At 37.9% G+C, this 27,248-nt stretch overlaps 1 protein-coding gene across 1 annotated transcript; it reads right to left on the reverse strand.

Annotated features, from left to right (window-relative positions):
* Positions 1–9,049: 9,049 nt before the first annotated feature.
* On the reverse strand, positions 9,050–27,045 carry LOC143640431 (methylcrotonoyl-CoA carboxylase beta chain, mitochondrial-like; the record flags this gene model as incomplete). The annotated part of the gene is made up of 7 exons (XM_077108247.1): positions 9,050–11,210; positions 14,039–14,124; positions 18,222–18,336; positions 19,233–19,389; positions 21,865–21,931; positions 23,964–24,040; positions 26,973–27,045. Coding segments are annotated over 7 exons (693 nt in total), but the record flags the coding sequence as incomplete, so codon positions are not given.
* Positions 27,046–27,248: the final 203 nt, after the last annotated feature.

Here is a 27,248-nt window from a genome sequence, read left to right on the forward strand (position 1 = left end):
CTCCCAGGAGTATGTTCTTACACTAATGAGAAGTCCCACAGATTGTTGTGAGCAAATCTGGCAGCCCCCCTGAGTCCCCTGCTGCACACAGCCATTTCCCTTTTCTCCTCTCTTCTGTGTTGTTGTTCAGCCTGGGGGACTTCTTCAGGAAACCAACTATCTGGACACTCCATCCAAGAGAATCATGAGCCAAATAAACCTCTTTATAAATTACTCAGCTTCAGATTTTTGAAACAGACTAAGACAGATCCTCAGGTGATTCAAACATTAAAGTTTGCAGTATTTCTCTACTGCATCCCTGACATCTGGGCTCCTCCTTAATCATTCCCAGAACCAGCTATCAACCTCACAGCCCCCATTATTGAAAAATTCTTGCTCAAACCTCCCATCATTCTGCCACCTCAATTTACAATGACAACCCTTCAGTGCTGGGAATATGATACCATTTCCCATAGTCCTTTCTCTCTAAGCTACAGGACTACTTCTTTTAACATCTAAGATCATGCTCTTTGTGTCCTCCAGATTAGTGGCACCCAACTTAAGATATACTTTATGACCACCTGAAAACATCCAGGAATGGATCCCAGGGACCTATATATTTTGCATACTCCCCAAGTACAGCCAAGACTCAGTTACCAGGCCTCAGAACCACTGCCCTGAATGCCCTCCAGTTTGTTAATATTCTTCATAGCATTGTTTTCATAGAACTGAAAACAATGGTCATCCCAAACAATAGGGATGGTCTAATCATATGGCCCACGATTAAGACTTTTTAAAATTAATATAGCCTACAGTGTAGATAGCTGCCTACTAATCCATGTCCAGCTTGTTGAGAACCAGAATTCTAGGGCCTTTCTTTCTTCCTATATCAAGTCCTACTAAAAAGCTGGTTCTACACATAAGCACTCTATTTTTTCCTGAATTTAGATGTAGGATTCTGTCTGTATTCCATACTCTCAGTTTTCATCTTGTTGTTTTGAACTCCTGGTTTAACCTACCCAGCATTTTGAATTGTATTTCATCCTTTTTGGGTAAACAGTGAGCTGGGAAAATGGGGTTCTAGTAAAGATATATGTGGGTAAAATCAGATTTGTTTGAGACAAATGGTTCAAGTGGCTATATGGAAGACTCCGCCTCACCACAAAAATGTCCCTGATATATATTTGTTGAGTTAACCAGTGATTCAATGACTGATGGCAGAAAGAGAGATTGGTTAGGAGGCTCTGATATTGATCAAATAAGCATGAAAGCCTATGTGAAGGGTAGTCCAATGATGAAGAAGGAGAATTTAGGGAACTTTGTGAGAGGTAGAATCACATTTATTGGGCAATTAGATGTCAGGGTGAGAAAGAAAAAAGAAGCTCAATGACATCCCTGTTCTGAACTAAGTAAGGAGTCACTGAGAGCAGAATTAAATGCACATCACCACGGATATATCTGATCAAAGGTAATTCCTGAAGATATTATGACCTTGAGGATATTATGTTAAGTGAAATAAACTAGAAACAAAGGGATTACTGTATGATTCCATTTATACAAGGTGCCTAGAATAGGCAAATCCACAAAAATAGAAAGAATGGTGGTTACCAGGGGCTGGAAGAAAGGGAGAAAGGGGTAGTTATTGTTTAATGGGCAAGAATTTCAGTACTCCTGGGTGGCCCAGTACCCATCCACCTTAGAGAGTCCTGGAGATGACAGGTGGTGATTGCCCAACAATGCACATGTACTTAACGCTCTGAATTGTACATTTAAGAATGGTTGCAATGATGAGTTTTGTTATGTATATTTTACAGTAAAAAAACTCAAAACATAATAATCTCAAGTTATCAACCATCCATGTGGGTGACTAATATTTCCTTTTTAAAAAGTCTAGTCATGGTTGATTGGAAATGAGGAACTAACAGGAGTCCTCAGAGACCTAAGCGTCTGTTTAGCCCACTGAGAAGTTACAGCACAGGCACCAGAGCAGAAAGAAATGACTCAGAACAATCCTGTGGAAGCAAAATGTCAGGGTTGTTATGGCCCATTACGTAAAATACTTGTTTTTCTTGTTTGTTTTTGCTCTGATCTTATTTCTGTCCATCACCACGGATAAATCTCATTAGAAATTTCTAGCTCTTAGTATCCACTTTCAGCAGTTAGCTTGAAGTGAAATAGAGAGGTAAATCAAAATAAGGCAAACTTTTATCTGAGCTAGACTTAGAAAATGTATAGACACAATATAAAATCCAAGACGTTAAGTTCATGGAAGTGTCTTGGAGGAAAGGTTTGCCCCATTTGGAAATCAACTGATAGTCTAGTCTTCCCCTGTAAAGTGACTCTCAGCTTGAGAACTGGAGTCAATTGAGAGCACTTTAAAAATGTCTGAAACTGGGCCTTACCCTGGAAAAGTCTGATTTATTTCACCTGGAGTTCAGTGAGGCATCATTATTTTTCTCAATAAAATTTATTCAGGTGATTCTCATGTGCAGCCTGGGATGCGAATCTTTGATGTTTTGAATTCTTGCTGAGAAGTTAAAATAAATTCACTCCACCCCCAAAATGAGGGAAAGATACAATTATTTTTTTAAAAAAGGTATAACAAAAGTGTTAATATTACCAAAGCAGAAATTCATCCTAAAATCAAACTTTTGGAGCTAGGAAAGAATTTAGAGATCATCTAAGACAGTGGTTCTCAAAATGTGGTCCCCAGGCCAGCAACAGCAACATCTGCCAGAAACTTGGTAGAAATGTACGTTCCAGGGCTCACTGCAAACCTATGAATCAGAAACTGGTTCACAGCCAAGCACTCTTTGTGTTATGAAGCCTTCCAGACAATTCTGATCAAGCTGAAGTCTGAGAACCAGTATTGTAGAACAGTTATGGGGACCTTTAAATAATGTCCCACCACTCCCCAGAGATTCTAATTTAAGCACAGATCTAGTCTGTACTGAGAGATGAGGAGAGGCTAACCCAAGGTGGTACAGTTAATGAGTGTCATCACCTGAACAAGAACCCAAACCCTGTGATTCCAAATTGAGCTCTTTACAGCAAGTTTTTCTGATTCTTTTACTCGGGGATGCTAAACTCCTTCCATAACAAATTATGATCCCTGTGGAAGACTCCATTGTTCCTTTACTTATAGAGCTCAGTTCTAGGGACCTGATCATGTAGTTACCCTTTCTATATTCCTTATGGTGGAAACAGAAGGCTAGAAGACAGGTTACATTAAAAAACAAGACAAAGTAAAATAATAATAATAATAATAATAATTACAATACCAATAACTACAAAAATAGGAACCTCCCAAATGTTTGCAAACATCCCAAATATTTGCAAACACATGATCAATGCAAAGTGGTAACATTTCAATTTGTTACCATTCATTAAAGACCTTCACTGTGAACTTAAGGCTAACCAAAGGTCACTGAAGGCTACCAAGAAGTATTAATGTGTTTTATATTTCAAAAAAGCCAGAAGAATTTTTTAATGTTTTCATTGAAAAGAAATGATAAATGTTCAAAGAGATATGCTTACCTTGACTTGAACATTATATAACATGTTTCAAAACATCACATTGCACTCCATAAATATGTATAATTTTTATGCTTCAATTAAAAAAATTAATAAAAATTAAAAATAACAGGGCATGTAGAAAAAAAAAGAAGTAACTTAGTTCTATCTTCTGTCTCTTGACTGTATTTAAATTATTCCCACTGGAAAATTTTCACATCTTTAACTAGATTTCCAATTAAAAATAACCTTAAAACCTTGCTCGGTGACATATTTTAGTGATCAAAGTGTTGCAATAAATCAAGTTTCCCTTGTGACAATTTAAACACTCAATCTATCTGGACTGGTGATGGTGGTAAAGTCAGAGCCCTCCTTCTCTGAATGTTCCATGTGCTAAAGGACCAATACCTCAATTTACTCTTCCCTCTACACTATCTTTTTTTACCTAGAAGAAAATTTTAAACGTAGGAAGGAGACAAAGGAAAAGAACAGAAAATACAATTTAAACTGAAAGCCTTCTGCTAAAGTTCTACACACCTTTCCTCCCAGGTTTGTCACTCCCAAATTCTGGGAAATCTGTAAATCTCAAAAGTTACTATAAATTTACTCACCTATGAAAATTACGTTGTGCACTGTTAATTAGCCTATGTAATAAATAGATTAATAAAAGGACATATTTAACACTTTAAGAAACCTGTAATCTAGGGTATTTTCCAACATTGTCTATTAACCATACAGTAGAGACCACGTCAGCCTAAGGAACCTGAGAATAACCAGACCACCAGAAATTTCTCAGATCGCCAGACTGATGTCATTCCCACATACCTTCCACCCCTCACCAAATTTCCTTTAAAAGAGTAGTCCAGGATCCCAAAGGCAAGTCTTACTCTCAAGACAGCCTGTGTTCTCCCTGAATGAGTCTCTGCTTTCCTAAATAAATTCCTGTCACTCTGACATGTCCCTAAATTCATTTCTGCAACATTTGTCAAGAACCCCATTTATTCTGGACTGAGTTCCCACTCTTCCTCTGATGACAATTTTAGTGTCCCAATGGTTTCTTTCTGAACAGTCTTTCAAAAATGTACATAGTAAATCTTTCACAAAGTTTAAAAATATAGAGGAACTTTACTGTAACCTTTGATTTGCAGAACATACTTGGAGATTAGAGTTTCTTATTACAAGAGTTGGAACCCGATTCTGGCAAATTAAATAAATACAAATGTTGGAAGGATACAAGATGTCTCAGGCTTATAGATTCTCAGTAACCCGGGGAGCAAGAATGGATGAATAGCCTCTTCGGTCCACAGGAACAGCTCTGGGCCACTCTTCCATCTTTGTCCCTCAGCTCAGCAGTCAAACCACTGGAAAGTCCTACTGATCATGTTTCCCCACACGTTCAGCTCTCAGCTGGGGGTCAGGACTCTTTACCCGCACACTCACAAGACTGCACAGGAGAGGGGCAGTTCCCAAAGAAAAAGAGTGTTCTCACCAAAAGATGGAGGGGTGCCCAGCAGTAAAATGCCCTCTCCAGTCCCTGGCTAAGTGCTGCACCCAAAGTAAGCTCTTGTAAAAGTTTGTTCATTTGAACAAAATAAACTCTACAAAAGTGAAGAATGAATCATCCCAGTGAGTGGTTCCACCATGAGTCCCACCGAGCCCTCTGGTATGCGCTGCTATGTGGAATAAAAAAGCTCTCAGCACAACCCCTGTCCCACTACTACTGACTAGCAGAGAACAGGGAGGTAGAGAAAGACCTGGGCACCTAGAAAGAGGGAAGCAAAACAACTGCTTGGCCCGAGAGGCGATTTTGGTTCCCTTTCTTCCTCAGGTTCACACAACTTTTTAGTAACAGATTGGTCTTCTCAGTCCAGTGTTGTTTCCATAACTGTGACCTCCCATACATTCATGCTGGGTCTTCACATCTTGCTAATGTGACATGGTCACTTAGATACAACTGTTATGGGCCAGGCTATATTGGCAATGACCAAACAGACTCCATTTTACCCTGAGACTCCATATCACATAAGAAATGCTTCTCCCTTGGAAAAGCCCCAACTCTGTACCCATTAATATTTACCTAGCATAGCATACTTGGCAACCCAAAATAGCAATTCTTATACAATGTAAAATTGTTCTCTTTGCTTTCCATTTTTCTTGGGCAATGTACCTTGTCAGAGATTGTCTAGACATTAGTAACCATTCTCTAACTTGTACTCCACTAGTGTCATTTTGACCCACTTCCCTTCTGCTTGCTTGCTGCTATGCCAACCTGGAAAGTCCTGTGGGAAATACCAATGTATCCATTGCATTGTCTCGCAGACTGCTCAGTCCAGCTTCTGTACCTGTTTGCTTACAGCTATGTCAACCCAGATGTAGTTTTTACCTTTAAATATCCTAAAATGCTCAGGCTTGGGGGGGACTTGGTGTGTTTTCTGAGTGACCTGCCCCACAACACAACTTTTAACCATTCAAGGAAAGAATGGTTTATTCTTAACAACTTAATTCTATCGAAAACTATTTCAGTAGTTTTAAAAGCACCAGGGTCATGATAATATCCAACAATACCTGTAGCATAAAAATACAATTATAGAATAGAATTTAGCAAAAAGTCTGTACACTTTGACCCAACTCTCCCACTTGGAGAAATTTACCCTAGGAAAATAATCACATAATCACATGTATGTAAATAAACAGGAAAGATGCTCACTGCAACATTACCTGAAATACTGTCAGTGGGGACTAAGAAATAAGCAGCCTGTAACAACAGGGGAACATGACATCTGTACAATTTAATACCATGCAATATCAAAATTGGCAGAAGAAATATTAAATGACATGGAAACATGTCAATATATTTATAATACATTAAGTGAAAATGCAGATCACAGAGTAAGTTGGAATACATCATCTTTGCAAAACAAATTCTTTTTTAAAAAATTTTATTGGTTTTAATTAGTTATACATGACAGTACAATACATTTGGAGTTGGAGAATATCATATTAAGTGAAATAAGCCAATCCTAAAAAACCACAGCCCAAAAGTTTTCTCTGATATGCGAATGCTAATTGACAATAAGGTGGGGTCTAGGGAAGAAGAGAGTGACTTTAGATTATGTACAGGGGAGTGAAGGGAGGAGGGGATATGGGGGTAGGAAGGACAGTAGAATGAAACAGACATTATTACCTTATGTACATATGACTACATGACCAATATGAACCAATATGTACAATCAGAAAAATGAGATATTATACCCATTTATATATGATATAGCAAAACAAATTCTTAAAAGTAGAAAAAAATACAAGAAAACATTAATAGCAGCAGTTCCTTCTGGGTGGTAGGATTATGAAGATTTTTGTTACTGCTATTTTTCACCTTATTTTTTTTCACTTTGTTCCCCTAAATTTTCTGTAATCATTAAATTTTTAATTATTTTAAATCAAGTTATTTTTAAGTTATTGTCTTATACAGGAATGTGATTAATAGAACTATGGTTGAAAAATGTTTAATACATTTCCTACAGAGATGTCTTGCTATTAGTCTACTTGTTTTTTTTAAGCTCACTTCTTAAATTAATACTTACTGAATTACATGTTTAAAATTATCTTTTTTCCAACTTAATTCTAACAAGTTGTTCTGGGCACATTTTCCCTTTTTGGTAACTTCTTTTTGAAATCACAGCCTTCTAAGACCTTAATGGTTCTCAAAGACACCTAAGGAACACCACAAAACTATTATCTGGGTCACTTTTGAAAGAGCTGACAAACTGAACAGCTGAGCTATTGTGGGCACAGCAGCAAATATAATCATCCCTGTCCTAGTAAGCCCTCCCCCCTACCCCATGTCAATTAGATCTCTTTCAAAAATGCTAATGTGGATTTTGTGATTGGTATCATACTGAAATCTACATTAAAAGTTACAAAGCAGATATCTTGGATACTGGCTAGTAAAAATTATCAAAAGCTGACACACTAAAAGTACTCAGTCCAAGGGCTGGGGTTGTAGCTCAGTGGTAGAGCGCTTGCCTTGCAAGCGTGAGGCCCTGGGTTCAGTCCCCAGCACCATGTAAAAATAAAAACAAATTTAAAAAAAAAAGAATAATAAAGATATTGTGTCCATCTACAACTAAAAAATAAAAAATAAAAAAAAAGTACTCAGTCCATGATAACAATGAATTCCAGATAGACTGACCATGTACTCCAATCTGCCCCGGCAGTTTCAGTGCAGACCTGACCCCCGTGAGGTCACTGGTAGATCATTTCACTCTCAGACATGTCCCAGTGTGGATGATAAATTACCTTCATTACAGGGCCCATCATCTGGAATGTACATTTGTGTAGAAAGGTAAAAGGTGGAAAGAAATTTCATTTTGCTGTTAACAACTTTATGCTTAGTATGCTGATCCCAGATATAAGGGAACTTGAAGCCCATTAGTTAAAAACAAACTAATTCTAAGTGTTTTGTGGAAAGGCTTTTTATCAAAACAATACAAACTTGGATCATTATTCCTTGCACTTATTTTATAACATATTTAAGAATATGACACTAGGCTATGATTATCTACTTCATTTTACTTAAATTATAATTTGAAAACATTTTGAAAACTGAAAACAAAAGTAATCTTGTCTCTTCATTCTTTAAGTACTGAGAGGCAAATTTAGAGACTAATTAGCTCTCTAATTAGCTGTACAGTTCTTAAAATTTTATGTAACTCATGTCCTTCTAACTAAATGCATAAGTCAAAATGCAAAAAAAAAAAACTATTTTGGTAAAAGTTGCAGTTATTATTGGATAAATTATAAAAATAATCAAATTTAAATGTGGTTTTTAGTGATGGCTGTCATACTTCTAAAAGAGAAAGGAAGAGCACGCCCCAAACAACCAAGAATCATTAACTTGATAGTTCCTACCAAATAAATATCACCTAGATTATATAAAGAAAACATTTTCATTTTCTAATGGATGGAATTTTTAATTGAAAATGTAATATAATCTTAGAACTTACTTAATGTGGTGTTTCCACCATCTTGGAGCCTGTGAAGGCCTCCTAGGAACAGGATTCCTAAAAGGCAGAAACATCTGGAACATTCTTGCTAGCTAGAATCAAGGTCTCCAGAACTAAAGGGAGCACACAGCTCTTCTTAAAATTGGAGGTGTTTATGCCTGAGATGGAACTAGATTCTACTTGGGCAAAAGATATGCTATGTCTACAAAGCAAGAACAAAACAGTGACTCCTGACAGCAAAGTGAACAAAACCAGAGTCCTCTGGGGAAAGGTGACTTATGCCGACGCTAACAGTGAGGTGGCTTGTGCCAAATCCAAAGCAGCCTTCATAACCAAGGCCACTGGACACAGAATTCTTTTGATGCTCTACCCTCAAGGATTTAAACTAATGAAAAATAGTTAAGTGAAAGTGCTTTTGTTTAAAAAAAAAAATACCATGTTCCTTCTGAAAATGAAAACTACCTTTCAATCATGATTTTCTGTCTATATATCACCCCATAAAAAGTTAAATTGACTTCCTGATATATAGGAAGCCTAAACAGAACATCATATACAGACATTTGAAATATTAATTTTATTAAGAAAACATGATAGTTGTATCAAGTTGTATAATCAAACACCTAATTTTAAAATTTTATGTCCTGAGGACATCAATTATAATATGGACATTTTCATTCATTCAACAAATATTGAGCCCCTCAAGTATCAGGCACTGTAGACACAGGATAAACAGATCCTTGCTCTCGTAGAGCTTACATTCTAGCAGTGGGCAATGTTAAAGAAACATTTATGACACAATGATGAATTTGTGATAGAGGCATATGATGTTTTACAAGAGCACACAGTAGGGAAGCCAGCCCAGTCCAGGGAAGTCACAGAAACATTCCTAAGGAAGTAGTGTTTATCAAAGAGAATCAAGAGCTTATGCTGAAGTGCTGAAGAAGCAAGGAGAAGACTTCAGGTCAAGGGAGCCTTGTATATCTTTTGGTGGAAGAACTTAGGAGGTTCAAAGACCTGGACGTCTAGAATGGCCAGAGCTATTGTCCTGTGAAAAGAGGAGTCAAAGAAATGAGGTTAAAAAAACAAAGATCAAGCAAGATCATGGAGGCTACTGGGGCCAGCTGGCACTTCACAAGAAACCACTGAATGATTTTAAGGAAGGGAGCAGTCTGACCAGATGTGTACTTTAGGGTGGCCTCTCTAACTCGAGAGGTGCACAGACAGGACGAGGTAAGAGCAGATGCAGGAGACCACTCCTAAGGCCCATGCTGGTAAGAGACAAAAATAAGTGGGGGAGTTCAGTTCAAGAGACCATCAAGGAGGCAGAGTTATAGCACCTGATGACTGAATTGAGGCTCCTCCAAGACAACCAGGTGGATGTCCAGTAGACATGTTTTATAAGAGCACACAGGTGTAGAGCCAGGGAAGAACTATGCTAGGAAGAGCCAATGCAGGAATGCATTTTAGATGGGACTGAAGCCATGAGAGGGGCAAAAAGGCCCTGCAAGAATGCAAGTGTTTTATGCCATGAGAAATATGTGCATTTAATAATATGGGCCAGGGGCTGTGGCGGGGAGGAGAAAATGGGAGCTGGGGGAAGGGGAAAATGGGAGACATTGTTTAATGGACACAAAGAATCAATGTGGGACAACGACAAGTTCTAGAGATGGATGGTGGTGATGGCTGCACAGTAATATGAAGGTACTTAATGCCAGTGAACTGTACACTTAAAATGGTTAAAAGGGTTGATTTCTTACATTAAAAAGGAGATACTTTTGTGTTATTTGTATCTTTTCAGTATAAGAATGCATTTGTGTATTTCTTAATGAAAATTAAGACAAAATAATAAAAGTGGGGGAGATCAGGAGATGAAGAGGATTCCACAAGGGAAACTTAAAAAGAAAGGCTAAAGGGATTGATGGAAAATCTAGAGGGTTAAGTATGAAAGCCAAGGATGCAGTTCAAGGGGGGAGTGTTTAATCCAACAGAATGCTACTGAAAAGGCAGATAAGGCTGGGAAACACCCCACTGACTTCAGCAACATGGAGAGCAATGATGACCGGACAGAGCTGTTGGCAATGGAAGCCAGAGAGGGGCAGAACAAGGAGAGAATAGGTTAGAAAGCAGGGCCCACAGTGCAGACAGTGAGAAATCCGATTACTATGGGAAGGAGATAGGATGGTGGCTGAAGAGAAAGGTAATATATGATTCTTTAAAATAACTTAAAATATCATCAAGCCTAATCAGCAAAACAATCATTTCAGCAAATATAAACTTTATATTAATAATCTCAACCACACTGGAATTTACAGATTAAAGAACTTTTTATATTTTTGTAGGATATAAAGGATAATTAGTCTCTTCATTTCATGGGTGATAAGATTGAGCCACAGAAAAATTTCTCTAAGAAAATTTAAAAGGAATTGATGCTCATCAAATAAATATCCTCACTGATTTTTTTTTTAAGGTAGAAAAGTACAATGCATTGTGTTAAGAACAAAAAATCACAGAAACACGTTCAAAAAATCTAAAATTTTAAGGTTACATATGATAATTTTTGGCACATGTCCAACAGAACACATTTTATATTCCAGCTACATCCTGAAAACACCAAAGTCAGTCTTCTGGATGGGGGCGTTGAGGGCTGCACTAATACTGAGACCCAGAACCAGTCTGGTGTCCACTGGATCGATAATCCCGTCATCCCACAGCCTGACAAAAGAATAAAAACATGGGTTATTATGAACCTACCACCAAGCCACCAGTTATACACACCATGAAGAGTCTTCTTCAGGTAATATACGGATCTACTGATTATCATCTTCATTACATAAATCTCACAACAGAAACCATGTTCAAGAGATGGGAAAAGGGAAAGAAAAATAATGACTTTCACCCCAGGTCACCACAGAATGTTGTACCAAGCTTAAAGTGTTAGGAACTATTTACATAAGAAATCTCAATCCCTATTTTAAATTTTTTTTACTTATTTCAGGAAAAGCCTTCCTGTCCCTTTTCTGCCCTCACAAATGTACAAACCAAGTTGGTGTGCTTCTGCTATTACGAAGGAGAGCCACATGAACCAAGTAAAAAATGTTAAGCCACTCTCTTCCCTGGGAAAGGTATAATTCTCCAAACCCCCAAACTCTTATTAAACTATGAAAGTTATGGAATAGGCTTCAATATATTTCATTAGTAAAATAAATGCCTTCAAATGTAGTGCTTTATTCTTGCTATGATAGGAAAACTAATAGCTCACTGATTTCAGAAGAAACATCTAAGTAGAAATTTTAGTTTGCTTTTCATCATCAACCTTCAAATTTATAAAGAAAAAGGAATAAAAATATTATGTTTTAAAGGTCATTAGAAGGTGGCAGTTTTGCTTTCTTTAAACAAACAGCCTTTAATACCTAGACAACACATCAATTATTAAGCCATCAACAAACAGGAATCAAATCTTTTCTCATAAAATATTCATAATATGGACCCTAAAGTATCAATGGCCAATAAAAAGTCACACTTGTAATCTGTTGACAGGTGAACTGGTCACACCCCTTCTGCAATCTGCAGCAGCATGATCCCACAGGCATGGTGACAGAGGGGCTGGTTAATCACATCCATTAAAAGATTGCTCCAGGTAGGAGGTTGTCATTGAATGCCTGATAAAGCTTGACTATAGAAACAACTGAACAGAAGTAAACTAGCAAGCTATACAGGTCACTTGGAAGAATAAGGAAAATATTGGAAGGGATGGGGATATAGCTCAGAGGTAGGGCACAAACCTGGGATGCGTGAGGCCCTGGGTTTGATTACCAAGTGCCACAAAATCAAAAACACTGGAGATTCCAATAGCAGGTGATGACTGAGCCCTCTGAAAAGCCAGATCTAACCATGTTCATGCCAAAGCAGGCCAGGGTATTGCTGTTAAATTAAGATCTACTAAATCCAAGGACAGCATCATAAGCCAGCCGGAAAGTCCTTTCATCTTTGAGAGAAAGTTCCTCTCTCTGTGCCATCAACTGTTTCAACAGAAGGGTGAGCATCTACAGATAAACAGAGGGATCTTTCTATCTTTCAACATTTATTTCCAAAACTTTCAACATTTATTTCCAAAACTAAGTCTATCTGGGCCATTTGCTCTTTTGCTTTGAATGTAGTCCATTAAAAAAAAAAATAAGGTTATTATGGAAATAATAAAGGATACAATCTTTCCCAAGAGATGACATTGCTTAGCCAGAACCAAAAAACAAGTTAATGGCTCACACAGGACTCTCTATTTTTCAAAGTTTAATATTTAAACTGTAACTGAACATTTCAGTCAAAGTCCTATGTGAAAAAAAAAAAAACTGTCAGCGAGCTTACAACATATACTTTACATTTTATCTTCTACAGTAAATATCTTCTACAGTTTTCTATTGCTTTTTTGCCTCTACTGGCTCTTATATAAATCTGCTGTGTGATGGCAAAAGGAGGAATAAGTTTGTTTCTCAAATCAATAACTATAAAATATTTTGCTCTTAATTAAGTGAACTAACAAGCCAACACAGCAAAATATACCTGTAAATCTGTTTACATATATATTTAGCAAAATTTATACATATTTAGCAAGGAGACATATAGGTTTTAAAAAAAAAAATCCAAATGTCATTATCTGAACTTTAATTATGGTCTTGAAATTCAACACGTTCATTCTTTGCACCCCAATGCTAATAGCCAGCTACAAAGAGGCACTTCAAATCGTTGAAATGGATTCTAACTTTTGGTTTTCTTTTCTCCCTTTCTCTCCAGTAAATGGCATAAATCACAGCATAACCTAATTTTAAAAGACACAAATACTTGCTTTTTTCCCCTCTGCCCATGGGATGAAAGAAAGACATGAAGCTTAAGTCTTCAGAATGCAGAACATTAAAGTTGTTGGAAAAAAAGATCTGGAAGCACACACCAGGAAGTCTCCAACTGAGACAGACTGGGATAATTTATTACCTCATTAAGTGGCATAAAAAACAAACAACCAACAGCTATAATGGTGTGAGGTATTTATGTGACACATGGACCCTGGCTGTGACTGATCACCTCTGAGTACATGAGCACACTTGTTAACAAGGGCCGATAGGTGTTCAAACCATCTCATGCTTAAAATGGGGTTAAAAACAAAACAATGAGAAAGAGGGATATGACAGGAACCCATGTTTTTAAGGAAAAATCAGCATTAACTTCTGACAGTGACAGTCAAGTTGTAACTCTTATTCCCAGCTCTCAGCATGGCCCAGCTCTGGTTACGGGGCCCCTCCAGTCTCTGGATACCCCAACCAGAGGTGACTTGGGGCAGAGGTGCAAAATCACCCAATGATAATATACCTACAATGCAGGGAAGCCTGGAGGAGGGGCAGCAGTTTAGCATAAAGAGACAACAGTACAAAATTAAGTTTGCCAGAGGTTATTTTTGATTCCTCTGAAGGCTGACCATCCTGATTGTTGGGGGTCTCTGCAAAGCTGCCAGAAGGCACCCAGCAGGGAAGGAGTGATTCTCTGGCTCCTACCTTGCACTGGAATAGTAAGGGTTCCCTTCCTCTTCAAACCGCTTAATGATTGGCTCTTTTAAAGCTGCTTCATCAGCACTGGACAACTGAAAGAAAAGGAGCCATGAATAAGTCATTGTCTTTGGAATAATTGATACCATTTAGAAAACCTCAAAAAAACAGAAAATAAATCCCATGAACAATAACGCTACAACCAACATTTTTGTGGTGAGGTATTCATTACAAGTGATACTTTAAGATGCATGATCTCTTCTGATACAGAAGTATCAAATTATTTTACCATTACTTCTTCCTTATCAGAAACAGCATCCTGAGACCATTTAATGAAAGGTTCAAACCCAGGATAGCATGTACCACTGTATTCCAGCAGGGTAAAATAATGGATGTGAATTACAGAGTAAAACAGAAGAGCTACATTATTTTTAGCAGCCTCTGGTTAAGAACATAAAGAATTCTAAGATTTTCCTTCAAAATAACCGATTTCTGTCTTATCTTTTCTTTATTTTTTTCATTTGTAGTACTGGGATTGGACAGGACCTGTCCTACATTAGGCAAGTGTTCTACCACTTTAAAATTTTTTAAAGCTTACAGGGGGGTAAAATAAATAGCTGAGAGTTGGTTTCCCTTGATGAAAATTTAATGGTTTACCTACTGGCATTAGAAGGACCAAGTGATAGTTATTAGCTCAGATGTAAAAGATATTTGGAATTTATTTTGCCATCTTAACAAATATTTTCAACTTAAAAAAACTGCATCAAAACAAATTACTTTTTTCAAATAAATTCTGCCTTCTTTTAATACTTTAATATTATTTAAATATTTTAACATAATTTTATAGGTCAAGAATTTGGAGTAAGAACCACTAGCACAATGTACTTTTCTTTCATATATACAAAGGAATGAATTTACAAATCCGTGTATCAATTAGGCAAATAACAACTATTTAACAAGGGATCACTATGCTAGGCTTCATGAAGTTTAAGACATATCATCAAAATACCAGGTAGCATTTCATACCCTACCTTCCCCACCTCCACTACCTTCCCCACTTCCCCTACCAACGCCACCATCCTTGGCCCCCTCCCAACCCCATCCTGACACACACATACAAACAAAGTTATCCTTTTGCTTTGATCCTAGTTGGTACTAAAGTGAATCTAAAACCTCAGTGTAAGTCTACATAGTTCCTGCTGCTTGGCAAAGACAATCAGGGATGTAAGGCAGGGGTGAATGCACTCAGGGAGGCAGGAACCACCTCTTTAGCTTTATATTATCCCTAACTCTGCAAACTAACAGGTAGACCAGGTGATTTCAGAAAAGCAGGATAGAGCCCAAGAAGGCAGGGCCTCCTCCATTTTATACTTTCTTTCTCTGATGAGACAACAGTTCACCTAAGCAACTTCAGAAACACACATGCCTAAACACTTGTTCCCCAGCCTTCAAAAAGGTTGGTGCCTCCACAAAACAGTTAAAAGTTATAACTAAAAAATATTAATGCCAAATTTCAGAAGAATCTGAACACAAACAAAAGAATCCAGCCAGGCACAGTGGCACACATCTGTAATCCCAGCAGCTCAGGAGGCTGAGGCAGGAGGACCACCACAAGTTCAAAGCCAGATTCAGCAATTTAGTGAAGCCTTAAGCAACTAAGTAGGACCCTGTCTCTAAATAAAATATCAAAAAAAAAAAAAAAAAAAAAAGGCTGGGGATATGGCTGAGTGGTCCAGTGCCCCTGAGTTCTATCCCCAGTACCAAAAAAATATCCATTATAAAAGCAGCCGCTTGGGTTAGGGTTGTAGCTCAGTGGCAAAGCACTCATCTAGCATGTGCAAGGCCCTGGGTTCGATCCTCAGCACCACATAAAAAATAAATAAAGGTATTATGTCCAACTACAACTAAAAAATTAAAAAATTTAAATAAATAAATAAAAGCAGCCGCTTGCTGACTTGCCCTTCATCAAGTTTCCACTACCCTTTCCATTTTTCTTTAAACTTTCCTGGAACACAAATGTTATTCAATTCTCAGTAAATGACTGATTCCGCCCACTCGAGGTATCCTTAACAACAATCTAAAGGTAAAAATAGAGAAAATAAAATTTTGCTGCTTTCAGTCATAAAATCAAAGAAGTAAATCAGATTTATTGAAATGTCACTAACTGCAAACAAATAAGAATCATCTTCATGCCTCAGGCACTCAGAGTTCTGAAAAAACTGTAAAAAGTGACCAGAGATGGAGGCGGAGTTGTGGCTCAGTGGTAGAACACTTGCCTAGCATGTGTGAGGCACTGGGTTTGATCCCAGCATCACATAAAAAACTAAATTAAATAAAGGTATTGTGTCCATCTACAACTAAAAATATTTTTTTAAAAATGTGATCAGAGATGTACCTCAGATGAAATCACTTTTAAAAAGAAAATCAGACATGTAGATCAATGGTACAGAATAGAAGACACAGAGAACAACTCACATAAATATGGTTATTTTATACCACACAAAGGTGCTAAAAACATGCTTTGCAGAAAACACAGCCCCTTCAACAAATGGGGCTGGCAAAACTGGAAATCCATCTATAGCAAAATGAAATTAAACCTCTATCTCTCACCCTGCACAAAAATCAACTCAAAGTAGATCAAAAATTTCAGCATTAGAACATAGACCCTATGCCTAATAGAAGAAAAAGTAGGACCAAATCTCCACTATGTCAGCTTAGGACCTGTCTTCCTTAACAAAACTCCTACAGTGCAAGAATTAAAATCAAAGAATCAATAAATGGGATGAATTCATGGGCTGGGGCTGTAGCTCAGTGGTAGAGCACTTGCTTAGCATGCATGAGCCACTGGGTTCGATCCTCAGCACCACATAAAAATAAACAAATAAAATAAAGGCATTCTATCCATCTACAACTACTAAATAAATAAGTAAATAAATAAATGGGATGGATTCAAATTAAAAAGCTTCTTTTCAGCAAAGGAAACAATAATACAAAGAGACAGCACAGAATGGGAGAAAATCTTTACCACATGCACCTTAGATAGAGAGAGCACTAATCCCCAGGATATATAAGAACTCAAAAAACTTAATACCAAAAAACCAAATAACCCAATCAATCAATGGGCTAAGGAACTAAACAGACACTTCACAGAAGAAGAAACACAATCGATCAATGATATATGAAAAAATGTTCATCATCTCTAGTGATTAGAGAAACGCAAATCAAAACTACTCTAAGATTTCATCTCACTCCCATCAGAATAGCAATTATGGAAAACACAAGCAATAATAAGTGTTGGCGAGGATGTGAAGAAAAAGGTTCACTTATAAATTGCTGGTGGGACTGCAAATTGGTGCAGTAAAGAGATTCCTGGAAAGTAGTAAGGAGATTCCTCAGAAAACTTGGAATGGAACCACCATTTGACCCAGCTATTCCAACCCTCAATTTATACCCAAAGGACTTAAAATCAGCATATTACAATGATGCAGTTACATCAATGTTTATAGCAGCTCAATTCACAATAGCTAAACTATGAAACCAACCTAGATGCCCTTCAACAGATGAATGGATAAAGAAAATGGGGTACTTACACACAATGGTACATTACTCAGCCTTAAAAAAAAATCAAATTATGGCATTTGCAAGTAAATGAATGGAGCTGGAGAATATCATGCTAAGTGAAATAAGCCAACCCCCCCAAAAAAACAAAGGCCAAATGTTTTCTCTGATAAATGGATGCTAATCCATAATGGGGGTGGAGGTGGAAAAGAATGAAGGAACTTTGGATTGTACAGAGGGGAGTGAGGGAGAGGAAGGAAAGAAGTGTGGGGATGGGAAGAACAGTGGAATGAGATGGACATTATTACCCTATATACATGTATGATTATACTACTGGTATGACTCTGCATGTTCAGCCAGAGGAAGGAAAAGTTGTGCTCCATTTGTGTACAATGTGTCAAGATACATTCTACAGTCATGTATAACTAATTAGAACAAATTAAAAAATAAAATAAATAATAAAAAAGTAAAGAAAAAGAAAGTCAGAAAATATGTGTGTGAGCTTAAATTGCTGAAACGACTCCTGGAACAGCATCTTCTCAACCTTCCAGAGGGATTGTGGGTACTCTGCTCCTAGACTCCAGTGTGTTCATTAGTGAAAGCCAGATCCAGAAGGAGAAGAAATGTCATTTACCTGTTTCCCCTCTCGTGCTTTTTGGTCCTTTGCTATCGTAGCTAACACATTGGCTGCTTGCTCTCCTCCCATCACTGAGATACGAGCATTTGGCCACATGTAGAGAAATCTTGGGCTGGGAGAAAAAGAATGATCTACTTAATTCAATGCACAACACAGACTTTTCAGAGGACACATTTTTTAAGAAGTGGTTCTTACTAAAAAGAACCTTCTTTTAAATAAGTGGTTCTTATTTCCAGGGGCACATTATAATCACCTGAAGAGGTTTAAAAATACATAACAATGAACAATGTCTGGAACCCCCACAGCAGACCAATCTCCAGAGGTGGGGCCTCTGTATGCATGTGATTTTTAAGTTCTCCAGGTGACTCATTATGGGTATAAAAGTATTCATAATATCTTCTTATCTGTGGTCACGTTCCATTCCTGATTTTGGCTATACATGCCTATATACAGTTTGACGGAGAGATTATCAAGTTTGTTAACTTTTCAACTTAAGTTTGTTAATCTAACAACTTTGGGCTTTACCAATTCTTCTACCTTATGTTTGTTCCTCACTATATCTTTTCCATTGTTCTTGGACTTAAGATGCTGTTCCTCCTGAGCTAGATGCTCAGCTCATTGATTTTCATCCTTATTCTTTACCCAATATATACTTTTTTTTTTGGCTAGGCAATGTAGCTCTACGACTGAGCTACGTTGTCAGCCCCCAAGTATACATATTTAAGACTGTAAACCTTCCTCAAAGCAAGATCTTAGCTGCATCACACAAGTTTTAATGTATAGACTTTTCATTATGTCAGCCATTTCAAATATTTCCTGATTGTCACTATAGATTTTTTCCAAACAGAACCCTTAGCATTAAATGTAATTTCATTCCTCTAGATGATACCAATTATATATAACTGATCAAGATTTGTGAATGCCATCATTTCAAACATAAAATGACCACTTATGATAATACCTCAAGCATGCTTCTGTCTTTCAGAGAAAATCATGACAACCACCTACCTATATGCTCTGCCACACATCCCATAATTTCCAGCCCCATACGATCCCCCAATAATGACGGTTATCTTAGGCACATTGGCACAGGCTACAGCAGCCACCATCTTGGCACCATCCTTGGCGATTCCTTCGGCTTCATATTCTCTACCAACCATGAATCCTAGGAAAGAGAACAGAAAGGAGCCTCAGGGTGATGGGCCTGATGTGGAATGCCAACTCCACCAAGGTTCTGGAAGGTCAGCTTGTTTTGCACTAATTTTCCTAAAAGTCTCACTCTAACAAAATATTTGTATGTGAAATATGTTCCCAAAAAGTGTGCTTTAAAAGGTAAAATAAATTTTTTCATCACTTTTAAAATTTTCTTAGAACAAGTCATTTGGATACACAGAGAGATCCTCAAACAACAAAAGGAAGCAATCTCTCTTCAAGAAATCACCTCCAAGTAGAGGCTTGACGATGAGAGTTTGACATGGCCACCTAAGGAAAAAGCACTGTAGCAAGCCACACTGTGAGGGCTTCCGTATCCACCGACCCAGTTTAAAATAAAGTGCTAAGAGCCACAGCCAAGTAATATGATGCATGGCATTTTTGGTTGAAAGGTGATGCCAGCAAGCCATTGAGATGATATGATTATGTTAAGATTTGCATTCATATGGATATTGGACTCCTGCTGTTCACCTTGGCGTGCTACAGGACTCCTGGAGAGTTCCCATTGGTTGGGGAAGTGCGGTAGGAGGGAATTCCGAGGAGGGACTTCCTGTTGGGGGGGGGGGGGGGGAGAAGCGTGGGGGCGGTGAGAAACGCCGTGTGGGTCGGTCGGCAATCTTCCCAGGAGTGTATGGGGCATTGGTGGCAGTTTCAAAAATAAAGTTTGTTCCTGCTTGAGTGGCTCGTGATTTTGTGCCCAGCCAGACTGCGGCAATAAAGACTGTTCCTTCTGCAGGATGGCTTTAAAACTTTGATGAAATAAAGATTAATATTTCATGGAGATGCTGAGTCCCTGCCAGTGACTCAATAGCAATTTTTTTTCATTGAAATTACAAGATTCTGGGCTGGGGCTGTAGCTCAGTGGCAGAGCACTTGCCTTGCACATGTGGGGCACTGAGTTCGATCCTCGGCATCACATAAAAATTAACAAATAAAATAAAGACATGCTGTCCATCTATAACTACAAAATTTAACATAAAAAAACGAGAAAGAGTGGCTGGGGATGTGGCTCAAGCGGTAGCGCACTCGCCTGGCATGCGTGTGACCCGGGTTCGATACTCAGCACCACACACAAAACAAAGATGTTGTGTCCACCGATAACTAAAAAATAAATATTAAAATTCTCTCTCGCTCTCCCCCTCTCTCACTCTCTCTTTAAAAAAAAAAAAAAAAAAAAGAGAGAGAGAAAGAAATTACAAGATCCTCTACTTCAAGCTCCCAACTCTGCTGAAACAGCATTACAGCTTCACTGGGTCTCCTGGGACTTGGGCTCCTCCCTCTCTATCTTAGAAACACCAAGTCAGGTTCACTTGTCCCCTTCCTCAATCCAGTCTCTAGAGAAGACATTTCTTTCATCCATGAATGTAGACTCGCTTGCCTAACTGACTGCCTAACTAGCCTAACTCACTTGCCTAACTAATCTATCTCACTTGCCTAACTAGCACTATTCCTGCTGTGCACATCTCCAGCATCAGGTCATCCAATTCAATTCAACAAATCCTGATGGAGCATCTGTACTTGCTGTGGCTACCACAGGTACAACAGCACAGTCCTTGCCTTTACTGGGTGCTCTCTCTTCCTCCAGCTAACCATCTCAGCCAGAGGAGCTCCAACTCCTTCAGCCTGCATCCCAGTACTATTTAAAGCCCTACTCACTTTCAAGGGCCTGATTCCTCCTTTTTAGGAAGGCCTGCCTGATCCAACAACTAATACAGAGCATCCACCTCCTGAGCCTGAGGTGACCATATATGAATTACTTGGAAGATTGAGAGGGGAAGTTTTTTTGCTAGTCAATACATCTGAGTGCTACCTCTCTGTTAGCCACAGTGCAGCATACAAAGAAGAGCACAGAGTCACAGAATTCTAGGTAAGAGAATTTTGAAGCTGTAAGAGACTTTAAAATCACTCCACCCACCATGTGAAGATCATCTATGAAGCATGAAGTCTAGGGAGGTGACAGAACTCACTTTAGTCATGCCATTCTTTGGAGTCAAAACACAAATCCCCACACTTTGGCTCAGGATGTGCATGTACATTTTAAAAAGATATTGTTTCAGGTAGAATCAACTGCACAATAAAAGATAAATGGACAACCACAGCATGTGCTTAAAATCCTTTAGCAGAAACAAGGTACTGGGAAGGAGACAGTGGGTCAGACAATGCTCTCTGACTCCGGGCAGGTGGGTAGGGTGCATGTGTAGAAGTAAAGGGAGGCCATTGAACATTTGTGGTGCACCAAACTCAGAAACTGCTTCCCTTAGAAAATATGGGTAATCTCCTCAAAGTATTTAATATTCATAAAGGAAAATGTTAATCCTTACAGAAATTCCAGGAAAAGCAAGTCCAACAGAACTTTCTACACTGAGCCACAATGGATGGTTTGCAGCTCTAGAATAAATGTACCAAATAAACTGAGCTATTTTCTCACCAGTGATATTCTGGAGGAACAGCAGAGGAATATTTCTTTGGCAGCATAACTGGACGAAGTGAGCACCCTATAAGCAAATAATATAAAAATTCTTTTTTAAAAAAAATGCAATTAACTCCATAACTGTCATGTATCCCACAAAAATCACAATTTGGGTCAAAGAGAAGAAAGAATACCCTTTGTTTGGATAGTCTGACCTTCTATTAACCATGACAGTAAAGGAACAGTGTTGCCTCACTGTTTGTACCAAGATGACTCTGCACACTCGCCTGTGTGATCACTGGCACGTTGCTGTAAGGCAACTGCTGTGTCGCGGATGAAGTTAATCACTAACATTCCAAGCAGCAAGTAAAACTTCAGTAACAGAAACGAAAGAACTACTGTCAGTGAGAATGGCTGAGCTTTGCTATAAAATAATTCTCTAATTTTCCACTTTAGAAAAGAAAGAATGCAAAGATTTGGGGATATCCAGGATACTCTGACATCTTGGTGACCATTTGCTTCATGCATCAAGATTATTAAATATGGGCTGGGGTTGTGGCTCAGTGGTAGAGCACTTGCCTAGCATGCGTGAGGCACTGGGTTCGATCCCCAGCACCACATAAAAATAAACAAATAAATAAAGGTATTATATCCATCTACAACTAAAAAATTTTAAAATATATTATAAAATATATCTTTCTTACTCACATGCCCCAACAAAGAAATGGGATTTTAGATTAGGCTGAGTGCTAGAGATCTTCTAGCCTTCAGGTTAGGAAATTATTTACTGATCTAAAAATGTGACTATTCTATCCCTATCTTCGAAAGATTGTGTGAGCAAGAAACTTGTATAAACCATTTCCTTTATGTTTTACTGTCTGTACATCTTTTATCTCCATGGGAAATGCCTTGGCTGGTACAAAATTGCAAAGTAATTGCTCAACCTCAATATGACTATGTTTACAAGAATGAGGAAATCACACAGACCTTTGGGGCTTATTTCAACAAATGAAATGTCAGACTGGAGCCAAACATAACTCCTCCTGGGTTTATCTGTGCCAAGCTGACAGATAAACCAAGTGGTTTGTCTGGCCTCAGTCTGACATTTCCTCTACCGAGATAAGTTATAAGTCATTATTTCAGTAGTATTTAATATTTTTGAAAACATCTATACTATTTAATTAAAATAAGCAATTCTTCCATCTATATATGGGACTATCAATTTTAGTTTCTTTTTTAAAAGAAAAAACTATAGAACCATAATAAATTTTATTAAAAGTTCTTTATAATGGGATTGTGGATGATTTATATTTGCTTTATTGTTACTTTGTTTTTTTTTTTTTAAATAATTGAGCTGAGGGAATAATAATGGAAAGGAGAATATAGAAATTGGTTTTATTGATGAAACATTTTACCAAAGACAAATGCTTCCTCATTTAGGGTGCGAAAGAGTTTAACTGGCTGTTTCCTATAATAATAAGGAATACTTTACTAAAACTAAACTTTTTTCTTAAGATAACACTTTATCAAAGAAGTACATGAATTACATTTACTTAAGGTGAGGTAATTTGAGACAATGATGCATGGAATCACCCAGTAAGCCAAAAGATATTCAAGAGCTCACTCTTTAAAGCCAGAACACCAGTAACAAAAACCTATGATTTCCCATTTCCACAAAGTAAAAGCAGATGACAGAATAGAAAGGAATAAATAGCTCACAGCTCAGAAGCACACGCATAGGGTAGCCAAATCCCTCCCACACATCAACCCCAGAGGAGGAGCCCCTTTTACAAGTCTCCCCAACCTTCTCTGAACACATACTTGTGATAGCAATTGTAATTGAAGTATCTCCTAAGAATTTTCCTAAAACAGCATGTTTGACATTTTGATAGTGCTGCAGTTTTTCCATCACATCATGTTAATTTAACCAACATAACTTTCAAACACAAACATACATGCACAGGTATAAACATGTTACACAGCATTTTGTCTGCTAAGATGTCTGGTTAAACATAATAAAGCTTTTATGCACTAAATTTTTATTCATTATTTGACCTTCAAAATTAATTGGGCTACATTAAAACAGAAACTATTGAAGTCTTTTTAGCAGTACTTGCCTTTTTTGCAGATTCAGAAAACAGAACTCCATTGTTTCCAATGATACCTATGGGGTATCCAAATATTCGAGCAAATCCTCAAAAGAAAATTCAGAAAGAATTTACATTTTTCAGAGGCTTTTAATTCACACCAGAAGCACACTTACACATTCTGTAATTTCAGATCAAAGTTTAAAATGTCAAGAGATTTTTATCTATGGCATAAAATAGCTTATGTCACAATATTTTATTCCTATGGTACCAGAATCTGGTTTTGTTCTTTGCTTCTGAAAAGGGTCATGTTACATGTAAAATTGTCTGTTTGTACTGGGTTACTTGGATTAAATGATTGGTTCAGTGTGTCATCCACTCATTCATTTCACACATACCTGAGTTCCTAGTGTGTACCAGACACTATGGATATTCCGAAATACAACAAGCCAAAGGTACAGAGCTATTTAAAGGTTATTGTTCAGACCTTTTGCCCAGCTTGACCAAAAATGCCTGTGGTAACAACAGACCCTTAAAATAAAAAGGATAAACTCAGGGAAACAACTTAGAATTAAATAAATAAACAAATAAATAAAACAAGAACAGTTAAGCCTGGAAATGATCAAGGATAAAGCAAGAAAGCCAGTTAGGCTTCAAAGAATGAATCACTTCACTTTCGTTTTCAGTTTGCATCATTTTTCTTCTTTTCACAAGTGCCATCTCTCTATCACCACTTCCACTACCACTTCAAACACCCACCCTATACAAACACACACACAAGAAACAAGGGGAGGGGAAGCGGGGGCAGAGAGAGGGAGGGAGAGAGGGAAGGAGGAAAGGAGAGAGACAGCAACTGTTATTTTGTTAGGCAGGTGTTTAAGGTTATTTAAGAGGAGGCTAATTATTTGCAAACCAGAAGAACTTGACTAGAGAGACCTTCTCCAGAGAGATTTCCAACAAGCCAAGGATGGGCTAAATGTGTTAAGTATTTAACAGGGTAGAACACCTATAGGTACGTAGCTGTAGGAAGAGCATCTTACAAGTGAGTCATGTGCTATATTCCCATGAGGTGAATCCACCCATGTGAATAGGTATCAAATATTTGGAACCCAAGAATCCACACTCTGTGGACCAAAGTGGGTCAAAGACAGCTTACTACAAAAGCCTACACACACACACACACAAAAAAAAAAAAAGCCTACACACCTGGACTCTGCCTCTTCAACCTCTAGCAGCACAGGCTGTGGAGCCTGATACAAAGCAGGTGCTCAAAACATCAGAGAAGAAAAATTAACAAATAAGAGCACATCGACATATTGATAAACCAAAATGCTGAACTTTTAGAGACAGATTTTTGTTCTTTACTCTTCCTTATATTGATTTATTACCTTTCTAAATGATTATGTTTATTTAATGTGATAAAGTGGAACACTGATTTGATGGCCAATGATTTCTTTTTGTCTTACAGTCCTAAAATCCCAGCCAAAAGCCTAAGCTGCATATCCTAAATGGCCCTGCCACTTATAGAAGCTATTCAGGGAGAGCTAAGCTAGCCACTCCTAAGAGTGTCCACTCACAAAGAGATGAGACTCTAACATGATGCACTTGCAGGATGCCACTCTGCACATAAACTACCCTGTTGAGTACATAGGCATTCAATCCACCCTTGGCCCTGCCTAGGGATCTCCAGACACAATCAGACTTGCTGAATGGGGTCCATGGCCCCCCTATACTAGAGACGTCATGGAAGGAGACTCTTCACTAACCGCCTGATCCAAAATGGAATTCTGAAGAGAAGAGCAAAATGTCCAAGAAATCTCCTGGGGCCTAAGGTTGAGTGCTGAAGCAGGAGTAAACCCTGAAGAACTCCTAGACACACTTGAGCCTCTGGAGAATTCTGGTCTCCCCTCTCACCCTCTACGCCTCCCACCCTCTTCCTCTGGTCTTCCCTCTCCCCTTCTCTTCCCCCAGCCTTACTTACAGCCCAGTATAGTCAAGAAAATATGAAGGAAATTGGATGTAGCCCTGGTTTCCTAGGGGACAAGGACACCACAAGTACTGGGCAAATATATAAAAGTAGATGACAGGGACAGCCCATCCATCTTTAGAGAAAGCAGACAAGCTTTGACTTGTTTGAAACCACAATACAATGAGGGTTACATCCTGCACTATTTGGTGACAAATCCTGCCTGTATATCAAACAAAAAGCTCTTAATCACTTAAACACCTAAATACAAAAACATAAATTCCATTCCCATTGTGAATCCTCCTTCTGCTCACATATCAAGCCAGGAGAAAGTGCTGAGATTTCTCCTTAAGCCTCAATGTATATTTGCAGCTAGTTTTTATGTTCCCCTCCTCTGATACGTTATTGTCAGGATAACTACTATATTTTCAAGCTTTTTAACACCAAGTAAAATTCATAAAATGTGTTCTCCATTTGGCCAAGATATATTGAGTCTAGCAGCTGTTTGAAATATTTTTTCTTCAAAGGCCTATAAACTTAATACCTTAGACAAAAGAATTAACATGTATAATATCTTATTTGTTTTTCTAGATGCAGCATACTGTCCTGCATGCATCAGCTTAAGACCCCACAGAGGCTGTGAGAAGACTTAACTCACTCTACATTCTTCTGGAAAGCTAAAACATCACATAAAACTTCCCAGTTGAATTGGAGATTAAAGAACAAAAGAGACAATGCTGAAATTTTCAAAATAATTAGTCATCCAGAGAAACAAAAATCATTACAAATATTTTCTGCTGATTTTACTGTAAGAACATTGTTATATAATGCCACAAAGTCACAAATAAGGGCTCATATCACAGCATCCAGCCGTCATTTTAAAATCTCAGGATTCATGAAACCATTTAGCCACAAATCACCTTTATAAAATAGCTCCTTTTGAAAACTGACTCATACATTTGTAGTGCTCTAAATAACAAAGCTCTTGCCAAGTGTATCAAAGCCCTGAGAAAGGAATCACTCATTTCAAACCAGCAGAAAATGTTCACATTTTCATTCCTTCACTTGCATACCTGTAACTAATGTGTCTCCATAGAAGGCTTTGAACTCATTGAATCTGCTTCCATCCACGATCCTAGCAATGACCTAAGAGGGAAAATGACAGTGTTCCTGAGAAATTATAACACAAAATAATGTTTGCATTAAAGTTATTTATAAGGAAAACAATTCAGTGACATTTCCACTTTCACAAAATTTTGCTAGAATTTCTCTTATTGTGCACAGTGAATGCCCTAAAGTCACTCTGGGCTCTAATTTTACACCTCACTATAAAAAGGCACCATGTTGTG

The sequence above is a fragment of the Callospermophilus lateralis genome, unplaced genomic scaffold, assembly GCF_048772815.1.
Source record: "Callospermophilus lateralis isolate mCalLat2 unplaced genomic scaffold, mCalLat2.hap1 Scaffold_2476, whole genome shotgun sequence".
In the NCBI taxonomy this organism is placed as follows: Eukaryota; Metazoa; Chordata; class Mammalia; order Rodentia; family Sciuridae; genus Callospermophilus; species Callospermophilus lateralis.